General features: G+C 40.4%; 1 protein-coding gene across 1 annotated transcript in view; it reads left to right on the top strand.

The window, feature by feature from the left end:
- pcxb (pyruvate carboxylase b) overlaps positions 1-21,941 on the top strand; it is a 285,890-nt gene that overhangs the window by 73,122 nt on the left and 190,827 nt on the right. Inside the window, exon 11 of the mRNA XM_069717004.1 lies at positions 17,962-18,124. Coding sequence (XP_069573105.1) covers positions 17,962-18,124 — 163 coding nt within the window. The remainder of the gene's footprint in view (positions 1-17,961; positions 18,125-21,941) is intronic.

Consider the following 21,941-nt stretch of genomic DNA (forward strand, 5'->3'; position numbering starts at 1 on the left):
CCATCTTCATCAGGCTGAGAAAGAGTGACAGAGAGGGAGTGAGAGTGGGAAAGACGGAAAGAAACAATGGCTCGCATTAATTGACAGAAGGGTCTGACAAACGAGGGCTGGAAATGCAGAGAAGGGAGAGGGACATGAGGTGAATTAAAAGATGAGTAGAGCGACCCAGAGCTGCCATACGAATAAAGCACAGCAGCCTGCTGGACCAAAGTGTGAGGTCTGCATTGGTTAGATATGTTTGAGTCGAAGGAGAATTTCTGCATTAATTTATTTTACCATAAAGCCGTTTGCTGCGATGCATAATAATAACCTTTTTCTGTCCTTCAGTTTGTCGTCGTGCCCCTTTTGTTTTGTCTTTCTTTCCTCATTTTTTTGTCATACAATCCTTTATTTCAGTTTAATCAAGTCGTTTCTTCCTGTTGTTCCCTCTTTCGGTCGTCTCCTTTCTTCCTTTTCATTTCCTCCTTGTTGAATGTTGCATGCAGCAGCCAGCATCTCCAGCTCCTCCGCTCTTGGCTTTGATTTCCTCTCTCGACGTGGGAGTTGGAGAAGTTGCTGCCACATCAGCAATAATCCCCCCGCCCCTCCCCACCCCACCCCAACCCCCTCCACCATCTCCCGCTTTAGTTTTCCCAGCCCTTTCACGCTTGTTAGTGTTTCTTGGCATATATAGTATAGAAAGATATTCAAGAGAAGGTCATCTCAGGGTCATTATACATTTGCTTTTTTAGTTCAATGTACTGAAACCAAGCTGCATGCTTTTTTTTTTTATTTTTTTTTTTTTTTAAATGGCTACTATCATCTCTTCATTTCTTCCTCCCTTCGCTCTGATCCTCTCATCTCCTCTTCTCCTTCATCTTCTGTAGAAATTCTCCCCATTTTATTGTCCCAGCATTTCTTCCTGTCATCACTTTCCTCTTCTGCTTGTCCTCTTTTAACCTCTTTCCCTCCTGCTCTCTTCTTCCTTTGGAGTTCATCCATATATTTGTATCATATCATATTGTCTTTGTATTCTTATTGCCCGTTATCCTGATCTTTCCTCTCTTTCCTTTACCTCCTCTTCCTTTCCTTTGTCCTCTCCGTTTTCTCCTGTCCACCTTTGTCTTCCTCAACACCACATGGAAACACATGTAGAGGTAAACAATCCAAGGTGACACTTTCTTTGGCCACAGAGTTTGTTTGTGTGCCTTTTTTATAGTTGTTAGGACCAATTTTGGTTAAAAAACAAACAAACATATTTCTAAAGACCAGCATACGTTGTGAGGACATTTAGGCTAGTTCCCGCAACTTTAAAGTTAAGACATGTTTTTAGGGTGAAGGTTAGAGTTCGGCACAGAGTTGTGATGGTTGTTGTTAGGGTAAGCGACTAGACAATGCATTATATCACTGAATGTCCTCACAAAGATAGCTGTACAAACATGTGTGTGTGTGCACGTGTCCATAAAATAACCATTGCCAAGGAAAATCTGCTGAGCTACATAGATGACATGCCTGGATTCTCTGCAATATGCCAGATAAGGGTTCTAATAATTATGTGTATGTTGCAGTAAATTGTGTGTATAATGGTGATTACCTGAATCAGGATTTTATATTACAGTATGCTTTGATGTTGTTATAAAAAATTCCAATGAATGCGTGTCTGTAAGCACTGCAGTATACGTCTGAATCCAGCCATTTTGTGCAGTTTGTTTGTGTGTGTTAAAGCGTACTCCCGTGTCTTTGTAAAAGTGTCTGTGTGTGTGTGTGCATGCACTCTGAGGAGTTTTGTTTGGTTTTGTGAGCACGTCATAAAATCATTTTAAGGTGATTATAATTGTGCAGCGAAGCGTACAGTGTGTGATTGAGAAGTGAGCAGATGAATAAGAATGAGGAATGTAGCTGTATGCATGTGTGTACGTCTGTCTTGACACTTAGGAGAACCTCATTTCTGTGAGTGAGTGGAGGCTATTTATGATAATAGCTTATCACTATTATAATCACAGCCGTCATTGTTTGTAGCTGTACGAAATGTTTTTTTATGCACACGGTCAAACTGGAGCTTTTCGTCACATTAAAGCCTTGAACATGACATTTCTTAGCTTTAATAGATTTGGATTGTACAGTAAAACGAAGCATAAACAGATCATCATTTATGAATGGAGGTAATTGTTAGGAACAAGGAAATAATAATAGCATTAATAGCTTTATTTATATTTCACATTTGACAAACAAGGTTATAAAGTGCCGCTCTATAAAAAAAATAGGAAGAAAATGGGATCCAGACCTTAAGATATGAACAAATTAAAATCATTTGAATAATCACAAAAAAATGTCGTCACTTATGAAAAACCCACATGATAAAAGTGAGTCTTAACCATAGAAAATTAAGTGTCTTAGAGTGCAATACCACCGAGTGCCACTAGGGGTTGGCTCCAGAAAGGCTCTGGCTCCATAGACTCCCATTAAACTTCTCATGAAATACAAAGCAGATAAATATTTTCCTCAACTCGTTATGATGTTATTCGCCAAAGTGACTCCTTGTTTTAGTTTTCCAGCGGTCCATCTGAAATTAATTCCATCCATAATTTGATATTAGGCCTCAAAAAGTAAATACGTAAGTAATGCATTAGGTATTTTTGGGGGCATATCTGTTTGATTGACAGGTCTGTGGTGCATTCAGGTTTTCACTATAGGTGGGCAGCGTATCGTCCTCTGAGATCGCATCAGATCCTCTGCTCAGTCCTCCCCAGCTCATTTAAATATGGTCACTTGCTGTTCCAAAATAACAAAATGGTGTTGGACAAAATTACCTACCTGAGGCTTGAGAATGGCATTTCAAATCTGTGATGTTACTGTTACTGTGTGGTTGTCGGTTGTTCCTAAAAAGATATTTAAAGGACGATACTGAGTTTTCCACAGTTTAAGTGCCCGAAAAGCGAAGGCTTCCTCACCTTTTGTGACGTGTTGCAATTTTAGAGCCACTGTTAGATGGATGGATGGTTGGATAGATACTTTATCAATCCCTCAAAGGGAAATTGTTACGCTACAGCAGCATATACAGGTGCAGGCAAAGCAATAAAAATGACATAAAAATAAAGGTAATCAATTAGTAAATTAGGGCCCTGTTAGAGCAGCTCAGGCAGCGATCACGCTCATTGGGAGTTAGCAGATTTAGCCAGAAGACAAACTTTTGAAGGCTTTAAAAACAAGCAGCAAACTCTTTAAATCAATTCTAAAACTCAAAGGTAGCCAGTGTGGTCGCTTCTCTTTGCACGAGTTAAAAGCCCAGCAGCAGTGTTTTGTATCAACTGCAGTCTTTGGATGCTTCGCCTGCTGATACCATAATAATGTGCACCGCTACAGCCAAGTCTGAAAGAGATAAAAGCATGTGTGACCTTTACTAAGTCTGCCGAGGAAAGGAATGGCCTGATCCTGCTTAGTTGGGCAGAGCAGAACTGCACCACTTAAATCACCTGAGCATCAAAGGACAATAAGGAGGTGTTAGACACGGCAGCAGGATGTGAGACCTAGAAGCCCTTGGAGCCCGAGGCTTTCTTGCTCACTTTAAGCTCCCTTTTCCCTTGCATTTTAGTACTATTATATGGCCTTTTAGGTAAAAAAAAAATAATAATAAAAAAAATATATATATATTCTTAAATGCTTTTTCTTGTTTTTTTTCACCAGTGTTGTTTTTCTGTGATTTCTAAACAGATTGAGGACATGAACTCCGATAGAAATCATAGGTACTTGTGTCCCCGGAGGTTTCGCCATGTTTGCGATTCAGACTTACTTCCAACATATCATCACAACACAGTCCTGTATTTTATTTTATTTTTTTCTCATGTAGACACATTTTAATGTAGGTGAAGGTGTTTTTATAGCGATGACCTTTTGTGTTAAAATTTTATACAAATTACTGTACCCTCCCCGTGCCACCTCACTATCCTTCTCACATATGATCGTGACAAGGCTGCACACCCGTACAGGAGCAACACCATTTAAACCCGAGGCTGGAATTAATAAAAATAGTAATTTGCATTAATTACCATAACCTAAATGATAAATTAAACAGTAATTTCCATATGTTTCGTCCAGTAATCCCCGTTGGTTTCCTCCTAAGCCTTTTCCACAGGCTTGGGGCCTCCTAGCCGACTCCTATCAAAGAGTTGACTAAAACCAAAGGATTCAGCATCAAAAGGAGGCATATGCTGGGTAAGGCCCAGGGACAGACGTGCGTTGGGGGATAGCAGCGGGGTGCGGAGCTCGGGGTACATCACTCTTCTCGCAAGCTGGAAACACAAGCAACTATACTACTTATTTTCTGAGCTTCAAATGTCGAATCTGCCACCAAAAAAGGAGAAGCAAAAGCTGCTTGGATGGAGCTGAATACTCCCTAATGAAGACGTCAGTTTAATTTCTGACTTGACTGTGCTGCCACGAACCACGAGGGATTTGTCAAAGCACTGATTCACATTGTGTGACACTGTACATTCGACCCACTGAAGCCTGCTAGGAGGTGCCGGAGTGTTGTCTCTTTGAACCGACCAATCACAGGTTATGTTTGTCAATATTGTTAGGTTGTCACTCCCACACACCAACTAGCAGACTGGATGCCAAGCTCCATTGCTTGCATTCAAATGATTCACCGGCCTGTTACTCAGAGAGCTGTGAGTGGAATATAATGGGGTGAAATGACAGATGAAATCCCTCCCAGCTAGACATAAAGGAAGCTTTGCTGCTTTGCCGGGCTGTCTCACACGCAGCAGGCCTACCTACTGGTGTGTCACGCTGGGAGCCCTGTTGAGAAGATCATTTCATTTAATAAGGCTTGAACATAAATTGTCTCGTGTGCCTCCATCTCCTTTTCGTGTGGCGAGAGAGACTTCTCTCAGAGGCTACATGAAGTACACATTTACATTGAAGGCACATTTTACAGCACTGGGTTTAATTAGGATGACTTCCTGCTGAGCTTTGATACTTGTAGAAGAATCCCATGTGACCCCAATACCTTCATACTGTCCTGTTTCATGGTGAATTCATCCAAAACCAAATACGATGAAAAACACATCAGTTTGCCAGTGTAGTTTATTTTGAGTGAATCCCACACTGCACTGCAGCTCAAGGTCACTTTGACCTCACATTTCTCTCCTCTGTTCTCGTGAACGTGATATTGCAAGAATATCTTGAGGGAATTTCTTCAAACCTGGCAAAAACATTAACTTAATGCCGAATGTTTGTGTCCGGATTGAAGTTGTGTGAAGCGTCCACATTTTAGAATTTATAGCTTCTTTGCAGCAACATCTGAGTTTTGAGAGATATGCATATAAGCTGCAACTTCGAGAGCAGAAGCAGTAATTCTTGTTTCATAATGAAACCATACATTTGTGACCAAATCCCCCCCCCCCCAACATCTCGGATCAATTTGTCTTGCCGTCACAAATATGTAATTTTGAACTATTAACGGCTTAACGAATATACTTTTGTATGACCCAGTGTCAGTATGCTTTTCCTTAAAAATGGTTCAAACAGGGTTCAACCTCTCTTTTACATTTCTTTCATTATTCTCTCCTCACACTCATCCTTCTTTCCTCACCATCATCCCCCCCCCCCCGATATATTACCATGTTGTCTTGTGGTTCTCTGTTAAATTATGTACACATGCTTCACTTTTTCCACTCTCTTCTCCTCTTTCTTCTCTTTCATATCGAATTCATTCCCTACCATTCCCCCCTCCCTCCCACCACAAGCTCATATTTTATACTTATCACCTTATCTGGGCTGGTCTGTGAGTCATAGCCTTCTGTCTCTTTGTGTATATCTCTGTGTATTTGTGTGGGTTTCATAACAAACATTTTGTGTGTGCTTCTTGTCGGATATCTCTGTGGGTGTGCCAATAAGCAGCGTGGCAGCCGATGCATTTTTAACTACATGTGTATTTAGTGTGTTGATGCACATATCCATGATTGTGTGTATGTCCTGTATATATTGTCTCTCTTTCTGTGTGTGTGTGTGTGTGTGTGTGTGTGTGTGTGTGTGTGTGTGTGTGTGTGTGTTGTTGAGGGGGGCCTTATTTATCTGTCTTCCCTCTGCCTTTCTCTCTCTATTTGTGACTTCCACTGTGCAATTTTCCGAGTGAGAGAACTTGGATTGCATTTTATCAGGCCTGTATGAGCTTTTGCATTTGTTTTTGGTTTGTGTGTCTGCTGGTGTGCATTTATTGAGCTGTTCTCTTGCAGATCCCTGTCAACTCTGAAATTAAACTCTTCATTTAAATGGTCCAACCCTCTATTAGAGGTTTAGTGATTTTTTATTTTTTTTTATTTTTATTTTTTTTATATATTTCAAGGCCAAAGAATAATCAGTTATTTTAAAATGTATTTCTGAGTGATAAATGCAGCAAGTTAGTTAAATATGTTGAACAACTCAAAACATTTTGTGGTTTCATGTATGCGATTTATATAATATTTTACCCATCTAGAAACTGTTCACAGTATTCAAATAAGTTCCTGGACAAATTATTAAACTACTTTTCTTTTGGTTTCAGACTTGGAGGATTACTCCAGTAACAAATATCATCATATTACGTTTCTGACCCTTAACTCTGCAGCAGTTAATCAGTAATAATGAATTGGAAAATAACATGCGTCTCCCTAAAGCAGTAGGAGCTACAAGGAGAGGAGGATTTGTTCTAATATGTTCATCTACACGAGATGATTCTTTCCAAGGTTACAAGAATAACATGAATGCTATTATATGGTTGCCTTTCGCTCTACGATGCAATACCTTGAGTACAGATAACCTCACAGTATAAATACACGTTCCAGTGTTGTGTAGGTGTGCGAGTGTTTTTTTTTTCAGGGTTCATGAGGGCTGCTGGGACTTCAGAGTATTATGTTTAGCCCTATGGCTGTGTTTTTGACCCAACTCGCAGTAAAATCTGTGATTGGAGTAGCCCACTTGGCGACTCAATGCTTAATGTAGAGGAGACTTGGGTCAGGTTTTAACCTCTCCTGCACAAGACCACCTTAGTAAATGAAGTTTCTGGCAGGGTTTCATTTCAAATCAGATTCTGACCCAGAAGCACCAACACAGTTGAGTCAATATGGAGGTGCGGACATAGACATCAGGTCAATATCTAACTTTAATCAACCTGCGTGGTGTCTTTGAATGCTCCTCAGCACATCAATTTTACACATCAATCTGGGCAGTATGTGCTCAGGCTCGCACTCATACTAGACCCCAAAAGGACCTTCAAGCACAGTGCACTGCAAAGTTAAATGTTAAGATACAAGTCAGATGTAAATAAAGAGAGACTCTTGTCTCTCGATGTGCTGCTTGCAGAAACTTAAATAGTCAGTGATATCAAATCTGATGCTTTTGATAGCTGATGGTCCAAACACCTGCTGTGACATATGGAGAGGTTTGTGTGCAGCACCGTAACAACTTACAGTGCTGCACGTAAACCTTCTACTTGAGGAGCCTACTGATTTTTTTTACATGCAGCCAAGCAAAATCCACGATGTATTGTAATTAGATTTGTGATCTCACCAACGGTGACACTTTATGTTTGAAAAAAAGGAGTATTAAATGTAATTTAGATTTTCTGCATCCATTTTCTTAAAATGTTAAGTGTAAAAGAGGGGAAGTGTGAGGGACGTGACTGGAGACACAACAGCAACTTTCTCTAAAGATGCATGGCTGTCAAATCGAGGCTGAAAATATTTTTGAAATAATTTGAATATTAATGCATTTTCTTTTATTTGATCATAAAATAAAAAGGTTTCTCGGGGAGGTCAACCATTTGCCACGAAGAGACTCATTAATCTATTGATAGGTTTCATGTTACAAGAAGTCAAATCTGAGGACTTCTGAAGGTTTCACATGTAATAAATAACATCTATTGAAATTTTTTATCTTTCAGACGTGCTGGCTTTAGACTTTGAGCTCAGGGGAATTTTGATGGGCTCTTGACTCCTTTAAGTTTTTATAGACTAAACAATCCATTCATGAGTAATCAGCCATGAGTCAATAAGTATAAACCGACTTCTGATAAGTAAGTGATTCAATATATAATAATTGTTTAAACTACTGAATGACAGTAATGTGTATCTTAATAACAAAGTGAAGGCCTCATATCCCGTAAAGCCTGTGCTGCTGACATTACTACTTGCTCTGCTTGCCCCAGAAACACAACATAGACAATAGGAACCATCTTGCAGTTTGGTCCCACAAAACAATAGATGATTGCAAGTCATGTAAAGTGCATTGTGAAAGTTTCTGAAGCTCCTCAAATGTCCCTGACATGCTTCTACGACTGAATAGAGGAAGCTTATTAGATAATTAGTTTCATTCTTTGGAATAACGGTGTTGTTATATTATGTACTGCAGGTATAAGTTGACATGAGACCATTTCTATAGTTTGACCTCACATAGTTATATATTCTATGGGCATCAGTATTGTTAAAAATATTGTATATTTTTTCCCCCCTCTGCCGTCGGTTTTGAATTCCTCTCCGTCTACCTTCCTGCTCGTCTTCCACCTTCTCTTATCTGCATGCACTGTCTCTCTCTCCTTTTGGCCTTTCTCATCTTGCTCCTCGCTGCCGTCTGGACGCCGGAGTTATTTTGCATTCCTCTCCTCACTCCTCCATCTGCTTCGTAACAAGGAAAGCAGGAATTAATTAATAGGCTCATAGTGAGGCCTGAGAAAATAGGGGAGAAAAGGAGAGGAAATCTAATCAGATAGGATCCTGTGTGTGTGTGTGTGTGTGTGTGTGTGTGTGTGTGTGTGTGTGTGTGTGTGTGTGTGTGTGTGTGTGTGTGTGTGTGTGCCGGGGCAGTGTGTTTGTGTCGGGCCATATTGCCACTCCCCCCTCCCTACTGCCTCCTTGCCTCGTCCTCGTCAACTTATGTACTCCGACTGTTTCTCTCCTCTTTATATTTCCCTGCATACAAAACAATTCTTCACACATATATTTAATGAGCTCGATTTCTACTTTAATTGGGGAAACTCTTTTCTTTTTGAGTCAATTCTCCTCTGTTGTCTCTCCTCTTCATCCCTCCTCCTCCTAATTTTTTTCCCCCTCTCCCCGCACTGACAAATTGTGATTATCATATAATAATATAATGTCGCCCTCCAATTCCAGCCATGTTCTGTTTTCATTTATGTATCGAACAAGCAGCACAGTCTTGTGGCTGCCAGTTAAATTGATATCAAAATGCCATCCTCATGCCACACACATTCAAACTGATCATCTCATCCCCCCTGTCTCACTCTCCATATCTCACCTCCTCTGCCCAGGCTGTTCTTTTTCCTCTTGTTTGCTGTCTAAAACCGTCTAATGAAATTCACACAAAATAAGATGTGAGGCTTGATGGCTTCCTCCTCGCTGTCCTCTCTGCCTGTCTTTTGCTTAATCTTTGTTTGTTTTTCTTTCATATTCTCTCTTGCTCTGTTCCCCCCTTCTTTATTGTCATTTCCATCTGTCCTTCGTACTTTCCTCGATCTCTCTTTGTCCTCGTCCCTTCTCTCTCTGGATCTCCTTTTTTCCCAGGTCCTATTCTTCTTTTTCTCCCTCTTGATTTCTTCTGTTGCCTTTTGTATGTGTTTATCAGTCTGGCTATTCCCTCGCCATCCATTGCAACTACTTTCTCTGTTACACTCTGTTTTTCTGCATTTCCATTCCTGCAGGCCTCACTCGGAAGCGTGTTGGCTATTTTTCCAGTCATTTATTTAGACAAGGAGTCTTTGTGTGCATGTTTGTTTGTGTGTGTGCGATATGTGTGTGCACATTTAGTAGACAAGAGTCTGCATTAGTTTTGCCGAAATGAGAAATATTTTTCTACTTTGCTTTCTACCACTTGCCCCGGAGCCATCTTGAAAAATGTATTTACCGGAGACGTGGTTTGCGCGGAACATGAGCGCACACACACACACACACACACACACACACACACACACACACACACACACACACACACACACACACACACACACACACACACACACACACACACACACACACACACACACACAGAGACAGACAGTGTGGACTAACACTCAAGCGCACTAATGAAGTTATAAAATTAAGTGTTCACTTCAAAAAGAGTAAATGTTTTGCATGTGGAGGCCACATAAACACAACGGGAGATGAAAGAACAGGAGGAAGGACGAAAAGGAAAGAAGCGAATAGGAAAACAGTAATGGAAGGAAAGAGGCAGAATTTGTAAGAAAGGAAGAAAATGAAACTAAAATGCAACAGAGGTAAACAGGATGCCATCTCTGCATTTGGCTCTCACTTCCCTCCTCAACACTCCCTTTCGCTTCTAATTACATTAAACTTAAAGGAGTAGTTTCACACTTTGGGAAATGGGCTCGTATAGCTGTGATAAGAAGATTGATCTCATCTCTTTTCTTTAAATCTGAAACTATAGCCAGGAGGCCGTTAGCCTCGCATGGAGAGGCAGCTAGACGGTTCAAAAGTAGAAAAATGTGCCTCATAGTACCTCTAAAGCTCACATATCGTTTTGTTTGTTCACTTCAAATGCATTGAATATGGGCAGGGTATCTGTTTTTCAATGTTGCCAGTCCTTGTGATAAGCTCGACCGACCAGCTGCGGCTGTATCTTTGGCTTCATATTTAGCATCCAGACATCAAAGTGGTAGCAATCTTATCTTCGTCTCAGTAAGAAAGCCGTTAAGCGTATTTACCTACTGTAAATGTCGACCAATTCCTTTAAGCTGCTTTTTCCTCCTTAAACATTCATTTTGCCGCAAGAAGTTCGTTCTTTTTACACCACCACCTCCTCCTCCTCTCCTTCAGTCCTTATTATCTCTCTCCCTGTTTCACCATCTTCCACCCCGTACGCTGAGTCATTCCTTTCTCCTCGCTCCCGCGGCCCCCTTTTTAATTCGACATGGACCTCCCCCTTCTTATCCCTCTCGTTCCACCCGCTCATTTATCCATCTTATCCCTCCATTCCTTCTTCCCACTCCGATCCCGACTTCCCTCCCTCTATGCTCTGCCTCTGCCCGCCACCTTCGCTCGCGTCCACCTCCTCTTCGCCTTCGTTCCCTCTTTCCTTTTGAGCAAGGCCAAATCCAATCTCTTCCACACTCCCACTTTTCCCACTCGCTCTTTCAGTTTTAGCATCCAGCTTTTCATCCTTTAACATACTCCCACTCTCTGTGCTTCCCCTCACTTCATTTTTCACTCTCTTACCGTGACTAGGCAAAGTATAGCTTTCATAGTGTCTTCTTTTTTTAAAATTTTTTTTAAAAATAATTTATCTCTCAATTCCCTTCCTCCTTTTGGATCTCGAGAGTGGAGGAGAGCATTTTCTTTACCTCCCATCCTGTTTGTCATATTTGCTCGTATTGTTCCGTCGTTCTTTCCTCATCTCTTCTTCCCACAACAAGCTGCTTTCCTTCCCTCGCTCTGCTCGTTCTTTCTTCCTCTCCCACTTTTAGTTCTGGGCGCACAGCCACCCCCTTCTCCCTCGCTAACGAGCTCTGAGTGAAACCACCGAAAATGATATGCAATTAGGACTCAGCCTTCATGGTCCCTCTCTCTCTCTCTCTCTCTCTCTCTCTCTCTCTCTCTCTCTCTCTCTCTCTGTGTGTGTGTGTGTGTGTGTGTGTGTGTGTGTGTGTGTGTGTGTGCGTGCGTGCACACGTGACAGATTGAGACAGTTTTTGTGTGCAAAGATGGTGCGTGTTCTCGGGTTCGAGTATTAGCTTAATGTACTTTCCGTGTACTGTGCTAATGGTGTGTCCAGTGAGGGGAAGTCATGCATGTCTGTGCGTGCATGCATGGAGGAAACGCTATGAGTACTTTCTCAGGTATTTGTCGATGCTTACAGATTTTTAAGAACATATCAGAGACTTTAATGGAATGAGAAGGTGTGTGTGTGTGTGTGTGTGTGTGTGTGTGTGTGTGTGTGTGTGTGTGTGTGTGTGTGTGTGTGTGTGTGTGTGTGTGTGTGCAGGTATTCACCCCTCAGTCACAGGTCAGTCCACTATACATCCTCTTTTCTGATCTCCTCAACCCTGGCAATCTAACCTGACTCAGGGCAGACACGATAATTCATTTTAATAGAATCACATTTTAATGAAAGCTTCATTGCTCTCTTGACTCTGGAGATGACCTGCAGTTATTCCGCCATGATCGCCTCTTAAAGGAGAATTTAAATTTCTCCTTTTGAAATGCATATCCGTCCTTGGGTCATATGAAAGCCTTTTTTTTTGATCAGCCTACTGTGATACAAAGGGATTTGAACTCATTCCCTTTTTTTTGTGGCAGCAATCTTTAATGCAAGTTCATTTAAAGCACGAGTTGCAAAAGCTAGACGAGCGCCGCAAATATGTTAAATATTATTCAAAACCCTAATATTTATACGTGATCAAATATATCCAAATGTAAGGAAAAAAAATTATAATATCACTGCATTAAATATAAATAATAATGCAGTAGGGTACAGCTAATGACATGACAGCTCATAGTTGCAGGTTGTCATAGTAACACAAAACGCTTTAGGGTGTACGTTTTCTAGGTAGACAATAAATGAATAACTGTGGATGCCCGCTGTGGTTTTGACAAACATTTGGAAAACACTGCTGTGCATGCAAAATCCCAAGTTGTTTTTGCTGTTGAATTGTTTTTATGTTTGAGTGGCATTACATATGCATAACACTTATCATAAAAACATTTGTCTTTCAACTGTGACCTGTTAAAGAGGCGTAGTATCTCTAGCTCTGACATGACTGGCATATCATTTAATAGACAGAGGAAACGAACACAGATGAGACTAAAAGCAACCACAATTCCCTCAGTACATCATCTAAACGTTCGTGGCTTCATAATATGACTTGACATAGCCAAGCCTCTCTCAGCTATAGTGCTGGTTGTCTTGGAAAAAGAAGGGGCTGCATTGTCTTTGATGAGAATATTTTACACTATCCAACATGACATGTTGATAATCAGATGTTAAAGTTGACCCAGTTAATGTCAATGTCATGTTCTGCCATGACGAAATCCTCTGTCAGTTTGAGTATGTTAGACCGTGAAGACTTTCTTTAGCTTGCATAAAAGATTTGCATCGGTGGATAAACAATATGTGCATGGCCTTGACCTGGACTTCAGATGAAAGGGTTTTCCTCATCTTTGAAGCTGCTGGAAGGGAGACCTGGTGAGTTCAGTCGGAGTTTAGGCTTTTGCCAAGACCATGTGAGCTGATTTGTCTTGGTATCCATAAAGTAGGGATTTAGCACTGAGATTTCTTCTACCAGGACTTTTCTTCAAAACATAAGGCCGACTTAAGAATGACATTTAAACACAACATTTTTTGTTTTTGGATTAAATCTTTTTTTCTTTTCTTAAAGATATAAACAGAAATGGTATACAGCCATTGAACACACAGAAACATACTAGTCGGAAAGAACTATAACATACTTCCTCATTCAATTTCAAGGTGCCACAAGATGTGTGATAAGCCATCTAAACCGAAATATAAGATTGGTTGTGCGAGTTTTTGCCTGCCTTAATAGTCTAGACTGTTTTGGCTATCTGCGGTCTCCATGTTGAAATATTTTTTTCTCAACACACATCAGTCAGACAGGAAAGGGTTTACGCTGCTTATTTCCTGAAAAGACATTTTCCTTGCTACTATAAAATCCGACTAATAAAATATGGGACTTTAGCCAATGCTGGGCTGTGAATAATTTGGACCTCCATGTGGTTCTGCAGTTTAGTGCGTGTATCTCCAGCAGATTGCAGATCTCATCGGGGAGCAAATGCAAGATATTTACGAGCACATCAGTAGCCTAAAGCAAGGTTGTTGCCAAATAATGTATTTGGCTGTGAGGTAAAAGCTACTGAAAGACATTCAAACAGCAGACTGGATGACACTTGAGGGTTTTCCATTTTTCTTTCAGATTGTCAGAGATCAAATCTGAATTTGGCAGCTATTCAGACACCCTCAGCTAGGCAAAGGCACAGCTGGCAAACAGTCAGAGATGCCAGGCAGGAAGGAAGACATGCAATATTGGGTTTGGCATCTTAAAGGAGTTATTTTTTCTTTAGCATTGTCAGAAATAAAGAATAAGTTCACACCCCTGACACATCAAAACCGCAAAGTGAGACACTGCGGCACCTTCGTAGGAGACACTGAAAAAGTTGAAGGCAAATAATAGACACAATATTTAGTTTGACATTTTTGAGTTTCTATCAGTTTTTTAGGAAAACATTAAATAAGGTTGGGATAAACATGCAGTTATATCGAATATGATCATTGTTATTCAAAGGAAAGAAGAGACTTTTGTTAAATATTCAGAAGCAGTGCACCCTAAATAAACAGTTGCAAACAAATGAAATTTCAAAAACAAATTTAAAACCTGCTACAAGTTGTACTTCCATGACTTCTTGCCCTCTTGCATAATAGAAAAAGGTGGAAGCTTTTCCACTGTGTTGCATTTGGTTTGTTGTAATTTGATTATATGCTAATTCTTGGAATATATGCACTGCCAAACTTACATATCAACAATAATGACAAGGCCCTTAAGGCACGATGTGCATTATTACCTAATGCTATCTTGAGGCTCGGCACTGTAGAGATGCTGAATCTAGTTTTAAGACCTTCATTATTTCACATTTACATGCTGCATGTTCCTAACTAAATTTCTTTTTAATCAAATTTCCAAACAACTAATTGACACAGCAAACCTTGGGCGAGGTTGTGTCGCAGCTCAGGAGTGCTTCTTAGTTTGTGGGGCTCCAGGCAAAACATAATTAAACTGCCATGTGCGGTCTGTTGTGTGCAGAGTGTGTGACGACAGGATACATAAGCAATATGAAGAGAGAAGGAAGTGGAGGTCGATAACTTTCAGATTTTGTAAACTTTAGTTAAGATCAACTGTTTGAGAATACAAAACATAAAGAAAAGGAAACTCAGTTTACAGTAAAACACTCGAGAATGAATCTGGGATTAAACACCGAGCTATTGTGTTTCTCTTGGTGTCCATTTCTTTGATTGATTTGATTTAAAATATACAAACAAAATGAAATACTAACTTTATTGGAGCAATTAATTAAATAAACATTTAAGATCTGTATGAGAAGGAATAAGAGAACACTTTGATATTGGTGTCTAGTTGTCTTCACTTCGGCTTGGAAGGAAAACTATCTTTCATAGTCGCTATAGTTATTATTCATGGTGTGTGTAAATAATATATTCCAAAAGTTGCTAATATCTCAGCGTAGTTCAGTTGTTGCTGAAGATCTTGAAATCTCCAAGACCCAATACTTTTAGTCATAAATAATACATACTACAGTCCAGAGTGTCCCAAGAGGACTCCAGCGTCTTTAGAGCATGGACCATTGATTATGATCCGTAGAATAATAATGTAAATTGTCTTTACCCTTCGATTTCTGTTTTGTTCATATGCAGTATATCTAACCTGATTTTCTTCTCGTTCGAAACACGTGAATAAATCTCTGACATGGCATATATAACATGTTTAAGTCAGTAAAGCTAGATGTAGGTTGAGTGGTCATTCGTTCTTGGTCTGTCTTGCCTTCTAGCAGCAGGAAACAATCTTTCTCCAACAAAAGAGGAAAGTGAAGGATCCTAAAGCATAGAACAACTTCAAAAACTGTCCTCATGTTCATCTTGAATGGTTTAATGTTTCAGAAATACTGTATATCAGTTTTGATGTTTGGATAGCAGTGGGAGGATTTACTTCTTGCGGAAGAAATGCTGATTCTCAGACATGGTAATGTAATTTGAAGAATGGAAATGAGGAAGTATAATCTTTTCTGAGATTGTGACATCCCAGTTATATAATCTAGAACTGTATCAGGTCACGCTGTGGAGCTAACTACATTATTCCCGTGTCTCAGTTGCCAAGTCTCATCCGTGCTGATGCCACCCAGCTCTGCTTCTCTACAGATGTTTCAGGTCAATCCTAATCACCGTCTTTGGGTAATCCTCTGACTTTTGCCAGCGGTTACAACCAGCAACATTTACTGTCATCACATTCACGTTGTAGACGAGTGTGTTCATCTGCTGTAGTGCAAGTCTTACTTTACCAAAGGCAAATCACACTCATCCTCTTCCTGTGTGTAGCTTGGCCTTTTTGAGGAACTTGCTAATGATACAAGGGACTTTTTTTTTGCTGTAACTGGCTGCACTGAGGGACAGATGTTGCTGCAGGCCCTTTAATTTGTTTCAGTCAAATTAGTATACAATGTATTTCATAAGCCCTCCAGGGGCCTCATTCAATCAGTGTTGCCTTATGTTTTCAAAGTAGAAGAATTATGCAAGGGGGAGAAAAACTAGGCCAAACTTGATTCATATGTAATAAAAGAAAATCTAAGTATGGATGGCAAATGTTTGACTCTGAACTCAGAAAATCTGCTGTTGTCTCGTTTGCCATTGAAATGTGTTTATTTGCATGATATTAAAGTACTTCCATCACAACACACTAATTTGCCACCTATATTTGTCTTTTAAGTGCCGTTTTTCATGAATATGCAAATACTGTGTTACTTTTATTGGACTGCAAACAGAATATAATGATGAACAACAAATACTTTGACCATGTTTTACGTTGTGTTCTTTATTATTGTCGGCAAATTTGCACGAGTGGATGAATAAATCCAAATGAAGCATTGTGTTGTTACAAGTGACATACATGACATGATTTTATTCCAAAATATTTAACACTTTCACGTTTCTCACAACAGAGAAGGAAAGGCAGACAAATCTTACCATATGCTCTGCCTATGAATGTGCTATAGCCCCAAGGAGCTGGCAAAGTGGCGAACCCCATGAACACTAGTTACTATTCTCAGCCTGGTTACAGATTGGTATCCCTAATTAGATAATATAATACTGTGAAACTGAGAACAATTTCCATCATTACTGTTGGGGGGCATATCTTATAAAGTGGCTCATTTCGTTTCATCCTTTCATTATTTCAAGACGCGAGTGGAGCTGTCCCTTTTCAAAAATTCCGACATATTCATGAAACCGTAACAAAAACATGACGTTCGAACCGTTCCAAGTTATCAACGGAGAATCTGCGCTTTCCACCAACACATTTCACACCAGGTTGATGCATAATTGTCCTTCTGTTTGTCCAGAATGTGGATACAAAATAATTGAGACATTTAGGAGACCGACGCCAAGACAGTGTCCAGAATATAAGCTTGTTTGCTAATGTGTGCTCCTTCTGTCTCTCATTCACCCTTCAAGGCAAAGAGGTCTCCTAGTTGTCTGAGTGTGTTCATGTCTGGCAGCGGGTGGGTCGCCTGAGAAGAGCCATTTAAGAATTATGGGTTCCCTCCCACTGTGTCTGTCCACTGCTGCATTTAAAATGGGCCCAAAAAGGACAAAGTAGTTTTATACATTTCAGCTGTGCGTCAGACTGTGCAAGGTCATGAAGCATAACCCAGCGAGTCTCATTTGAGCTTTACATTTAAATAAATGCATACAAATGAGGCAAAATCAGTGTTAAGGGTTACAGCTCATGGAGATGGAAGAAAATATAGTCTCTCTGTCCCGCCTACGTTTAGGGTCCTTCTTACATCGGGTAATTACTGAATATAAATTTACATAATGTACTGCTATTTGTGTGGGTGTATGCATTTGGTCCTGGGTGAAAATGCATTTCTAGATTTGTGTAAATAAAATGTTTTGCGCTTAATGTGTAGCAGCGAACATATTGTCTTGTGATATTTTTTTGATTTTATAAAATCATTTTTTTATGATCATTATATGACTAAAGTTTAAGAGGTATTGGATATTCAGGCCAAGAACAGCCAAATAATCTTGATATCTAATAAATGGCCCTTTGGTCTTTTTTTTTGTGTTAGTGGAAAAATATGTCCTCCGCAGTGACATCGTGGTAAAATAAGGGCTATTCACACCATATTCAGGTTCCCAGTAAATTTACTCGCCTCTTCGCCTCCCTCTCTTTGACAGTGTGGACCTGGTGCATGCCCAGCTGCACGTGTGCGAGGGTCGCAGCCTGCCAGAGCTCGGCCTCAAACAAGACAAGATCCGGGTGAACGGCTGTGCGATCCAGTGCAGAGTGACGACCGAAGACCCATCCAGAGGCTTCCAGCCAGACACCGGCAGGATTGAGGTAGACTTTTATCTTGAAATGACTTGAAGGCCTTTGCTGTACTGTGGTCAGTACTCCATCCAAGGTCTGGAGATTGTCTGCAAGTTAAGACGACTTTGTGAAAATATATTCTAAATCATAATTACCTTGTATTTAAGTTTAATACTGTAGCTTAAACTATATGGCATACATTTGGCTCATGATACAACATAGTGATACATTTGAGTTATCTTTGTTGCCACATGTAGACTCCGCATTTATAAAGAAATATCCAACATAGTCTACTTCTTACATTAAGGCTTCTTTATATGGGTGTATAAGACATCCATACTAACAAAAATCCAAACAATGGACTGAGAGTTGCAGAGTCCCAGAGAGATGGTGATTCTCAGTGGGATCTGGACTACAAGTGTCTATTTATCATGGCATGCAGCCATTTCAATCAGTCTTGATATAAAAAATAATTCACATAATGGAGCTTTATGAATGAATGTTACAAGAATGTCCTCATCTATTTGTGTGTATTTGAACAAGTGCAACACATTCTGTGTGTGTGTGTGTGTGTGTGTGTGTGTGTGTGTGTGTGTGTGTGTGTGTGTGTGTGTGTGTGTGTGTGTGTGTGTGTGTGTGTGTGTGTGTGTGTGTGTGTGTCGCCATCTCAAAATTTCAGAACCCTGAATAAACAATTCCTTATTCTCTCTTTGATAAATCCACATTTCTGAGAGTACTTGTTGTGAAGTGATGTGACAGAAACGCATACAAGTCTTTCGGTAATGACAGTTAAACATACCTGGTAATTTGAATTATAGCTGTAAAATGGACAAATGCAACTCTGTACTAGTAACAAGGACATGTGTATTTCTCATGTATCCAGCATGTCCAGATCTTTCTGTGGCATGTAAATGTCATATCTGTAATATGACACCAGACCACACCAGGTCTCATAACTGTGATACACATGTCGACACACTTACTGTCAGGTGAGGTCTCTAAATGATGTCCCTGTGTGCATGCGGGTTTCTGCATAACTTTGTTTATTCAATTGTGTTATTCCTCGGGGTGCGTACATGTTATTATTCATGCATTAGGTTATATTTAATTTATAAATGTTTTTGCACGTTTGCATATCCGCAGTGGTCTTTGTATAGACTCGGCGTGGCAACGAGTACGGAAAGTGTGTCCGTGTGCTCGTGTGTGAGAGAACCAGTGACTCTGACAGTGTTCACACATGAGAGGACACAAAGGTCACAATATTAGTGCTGTGTGTATCCATCAACAGGCACACATCCTGTACATCCACGCACCATATAAGCCATTGTTTATTGTGACTCTACAAATCTCCCTGTGGCTGATGAGGTCTGATTCCAGGCTGCTTTTGCTGTCGGGTCCTTTCGCCCTTCACCCTGGACTGTACACCCACTCACTCCTCTCCTCGTGTATCTCTTCTTCTCCCATCCTCTATCCTTTCCTTTTCTTTTATGTGCTTCCTTGCTGATTGTCTATTAGTTTTTATTGGCCCTAACAGTGTTAGAAAGTGCTTTACAAATAATGAAATTGTAATGAAAAACAATTTAGATCTCTAAATTGGCCGATTAGAATTGAACTGATGTTTAATAAAAAAAACTGCTAAAAACAAATTAAACCTTTGATTTGCAAATAGATAATCTTAAGAGAATCAGTTGATGTTGACATCAGCGCAGCATGGTGCAGCCAAGACTGGCAAACACAAGTGGATTCTGCTTACAAGTTAATTCTTCGACAATACAGAGAGGCTGAAAACCAAGGAATGCGAAGTGTGCCGTTTCCTTCAGAAATCCGTAGAAGAGTAGTGCACAAAAGCACAAGGGAAGCTGATCACTGTGATATTATTGATTGCATGTCAAATTTACTGCAGCTGGAAGCTGCAACTTCCTGGACTCTCTGGTTTCTGTTCGCCCAACTTGTCGAGGCTGCTGTGAATAAAACAATGCCAGTGCTGCCTGATGACCTAACACAGCGATTTTTGACTCCTTGAATGTGATCGAATTGGACTTGCACCAGTGGCTTTCTAATCAAACAAATCATTTGTGTCATGGTTATAATAGAGGGGGGGAGGAAATGATCGCTTTTGTTGTGCACATAGATTCATTTAAATTGGATTTGAGTCCATCAATTTACCTCCCTGGGGTAGTTGTTTTAGTTTATTAACAGTATATGTGGCTTAACAATCAGACCAAATTTATTAACACATTTATTTAACAAATCAGCTTCTTTTTTTAAATTTTTTTTTATTTTTAGCTCTATTGAAATACGCAGCATACATTTTAAATTCACATCTATTGTGGGTTCACAGGCCAAAACATGAAAGCTGTTCAAATAACATCCCATTATGTGGCATTCTCACTCTGAGTGCATCACTTCTCACTTTGCAAACTGTCCAGGAGGAATAGCTCTAGAGTAGCTTGTGACCTTTCCACTTCAAGGACTTTCTATCCCTTTTCCACCCAGTATTTTTCTGTCGTGAGCTCGCCCTGCGTGGCTCCTCCCTCACACCTACCACTCATCTTAAAATAAAGTACATATCTCACATCCTTATCCCTCTTCCATCCATTTAACCCTTCCTCACCGTCTGTTTTCTTATCGCCTTCCTGCTCCATTTATCTGTACCGTTGAGCTTGGAAACATCGCATACACAGGTCAATACTGCAACAACCCTTCCACCATCACCATGCAATATGAATGAAGCAAACACAATCGGCACAGAAAAGCTTGGGTGGAGGAATGCCACATTTGAGAGACATGAATAAATTATCAGTGGCGAGCTAGGACAAGGTCAGAAATGGAGTGGTGCAGTGAAAGATGGAGGGCAGGAGGGCAACGCTGCCCCGTTACAGGCTTTTAGACACTTCAGGTGCCTGAGACGAGTTGGATAATTTGGCTGAGAAGCTCCTGTGCTGTTTTCTAGAGCTGATACAGGTACCCCGCAACATGACGCCCAAAACAGCTTCACTCAGCAGATTGTTGTGCGAATCTGCAGTGGCATCAAACTTTGAACTGAAACTCACATGGCGTTAGCGCTGAAATAGCTGCCTGTCACTCGCTCAATGTGTTAATTTCTGTGAAAGAGCTGCTGTGTGGCAGCAGGAGTCACAAACTGCACTGGTAGAGGAGGCTACTTCCGTAAAGCACCAAAATCATCTATCCTGTGTGCAGCGACGGAGTATCAGATATGTTTCCAGCTTAGAAAAGCATGGACATTTTTTTTTACAGCATATCAGACAGGAGAGGTCATACACCTCGCTGTAAAGATTAGAAATAGGAGAGGTGAGGAAAAGAGATGAAATTGGTAGAAATGGAAGAGCACAACACAGGGAACCAGTTTTTCCTTCTTTATGTAGAGAGAGCAGAGTGAGGGGTGAGTGAAACTGAAGCAGAGATCCAACAGGTCGACTCGGTATCTGCGGAGAAAAAAGAAGCGGAAACAATCATGTGACAGTTTTCTATTAGAGATGGGACATGATTTTCAAATATTCTAATAGTCATTGTAATACGAATATAACGATTGTGCGATTATCATTCTTTCTTATTTCCCCTGTTTTTACCGGCAACTGGCTGTAATGCGTTACTCCCGTCAGGGAGTGGCGGTGATTTGCCTATAAGCTGTCTACCAGCCGCCATTAAACAACATAAGGACGACTACAGCCGTCAAACAGTTCCAGAGTGAAACACAAAGCAGACGTTCCATCCACTGATCAATAATCAATGGCCAGACGAAGTAAGTTTGATGTGCAGCACAAACAACGGCCGTCATTTCAAAGATGAAACTAAATGTAAACTTAGTTACGTGTGAATTTTGAAT

The sequence above is a fragment of the Brachyistius frenatus genome, unplaced genomic scaffold (assembly GCF_029030835.1).
Source record: "Brachyistius frenatus isolate BFR_SWC_R1_liver_20210118 unplaced genomic scaffold, ASM2903083v1 Contig_166, whole genome shotgun sequence".
NCBI classification, from domain to species: Eukaryota; Metazoa; Chordata; class Actinopteri; family Embiotocidae; genus Brachyistius; species Brachyistius frenatus.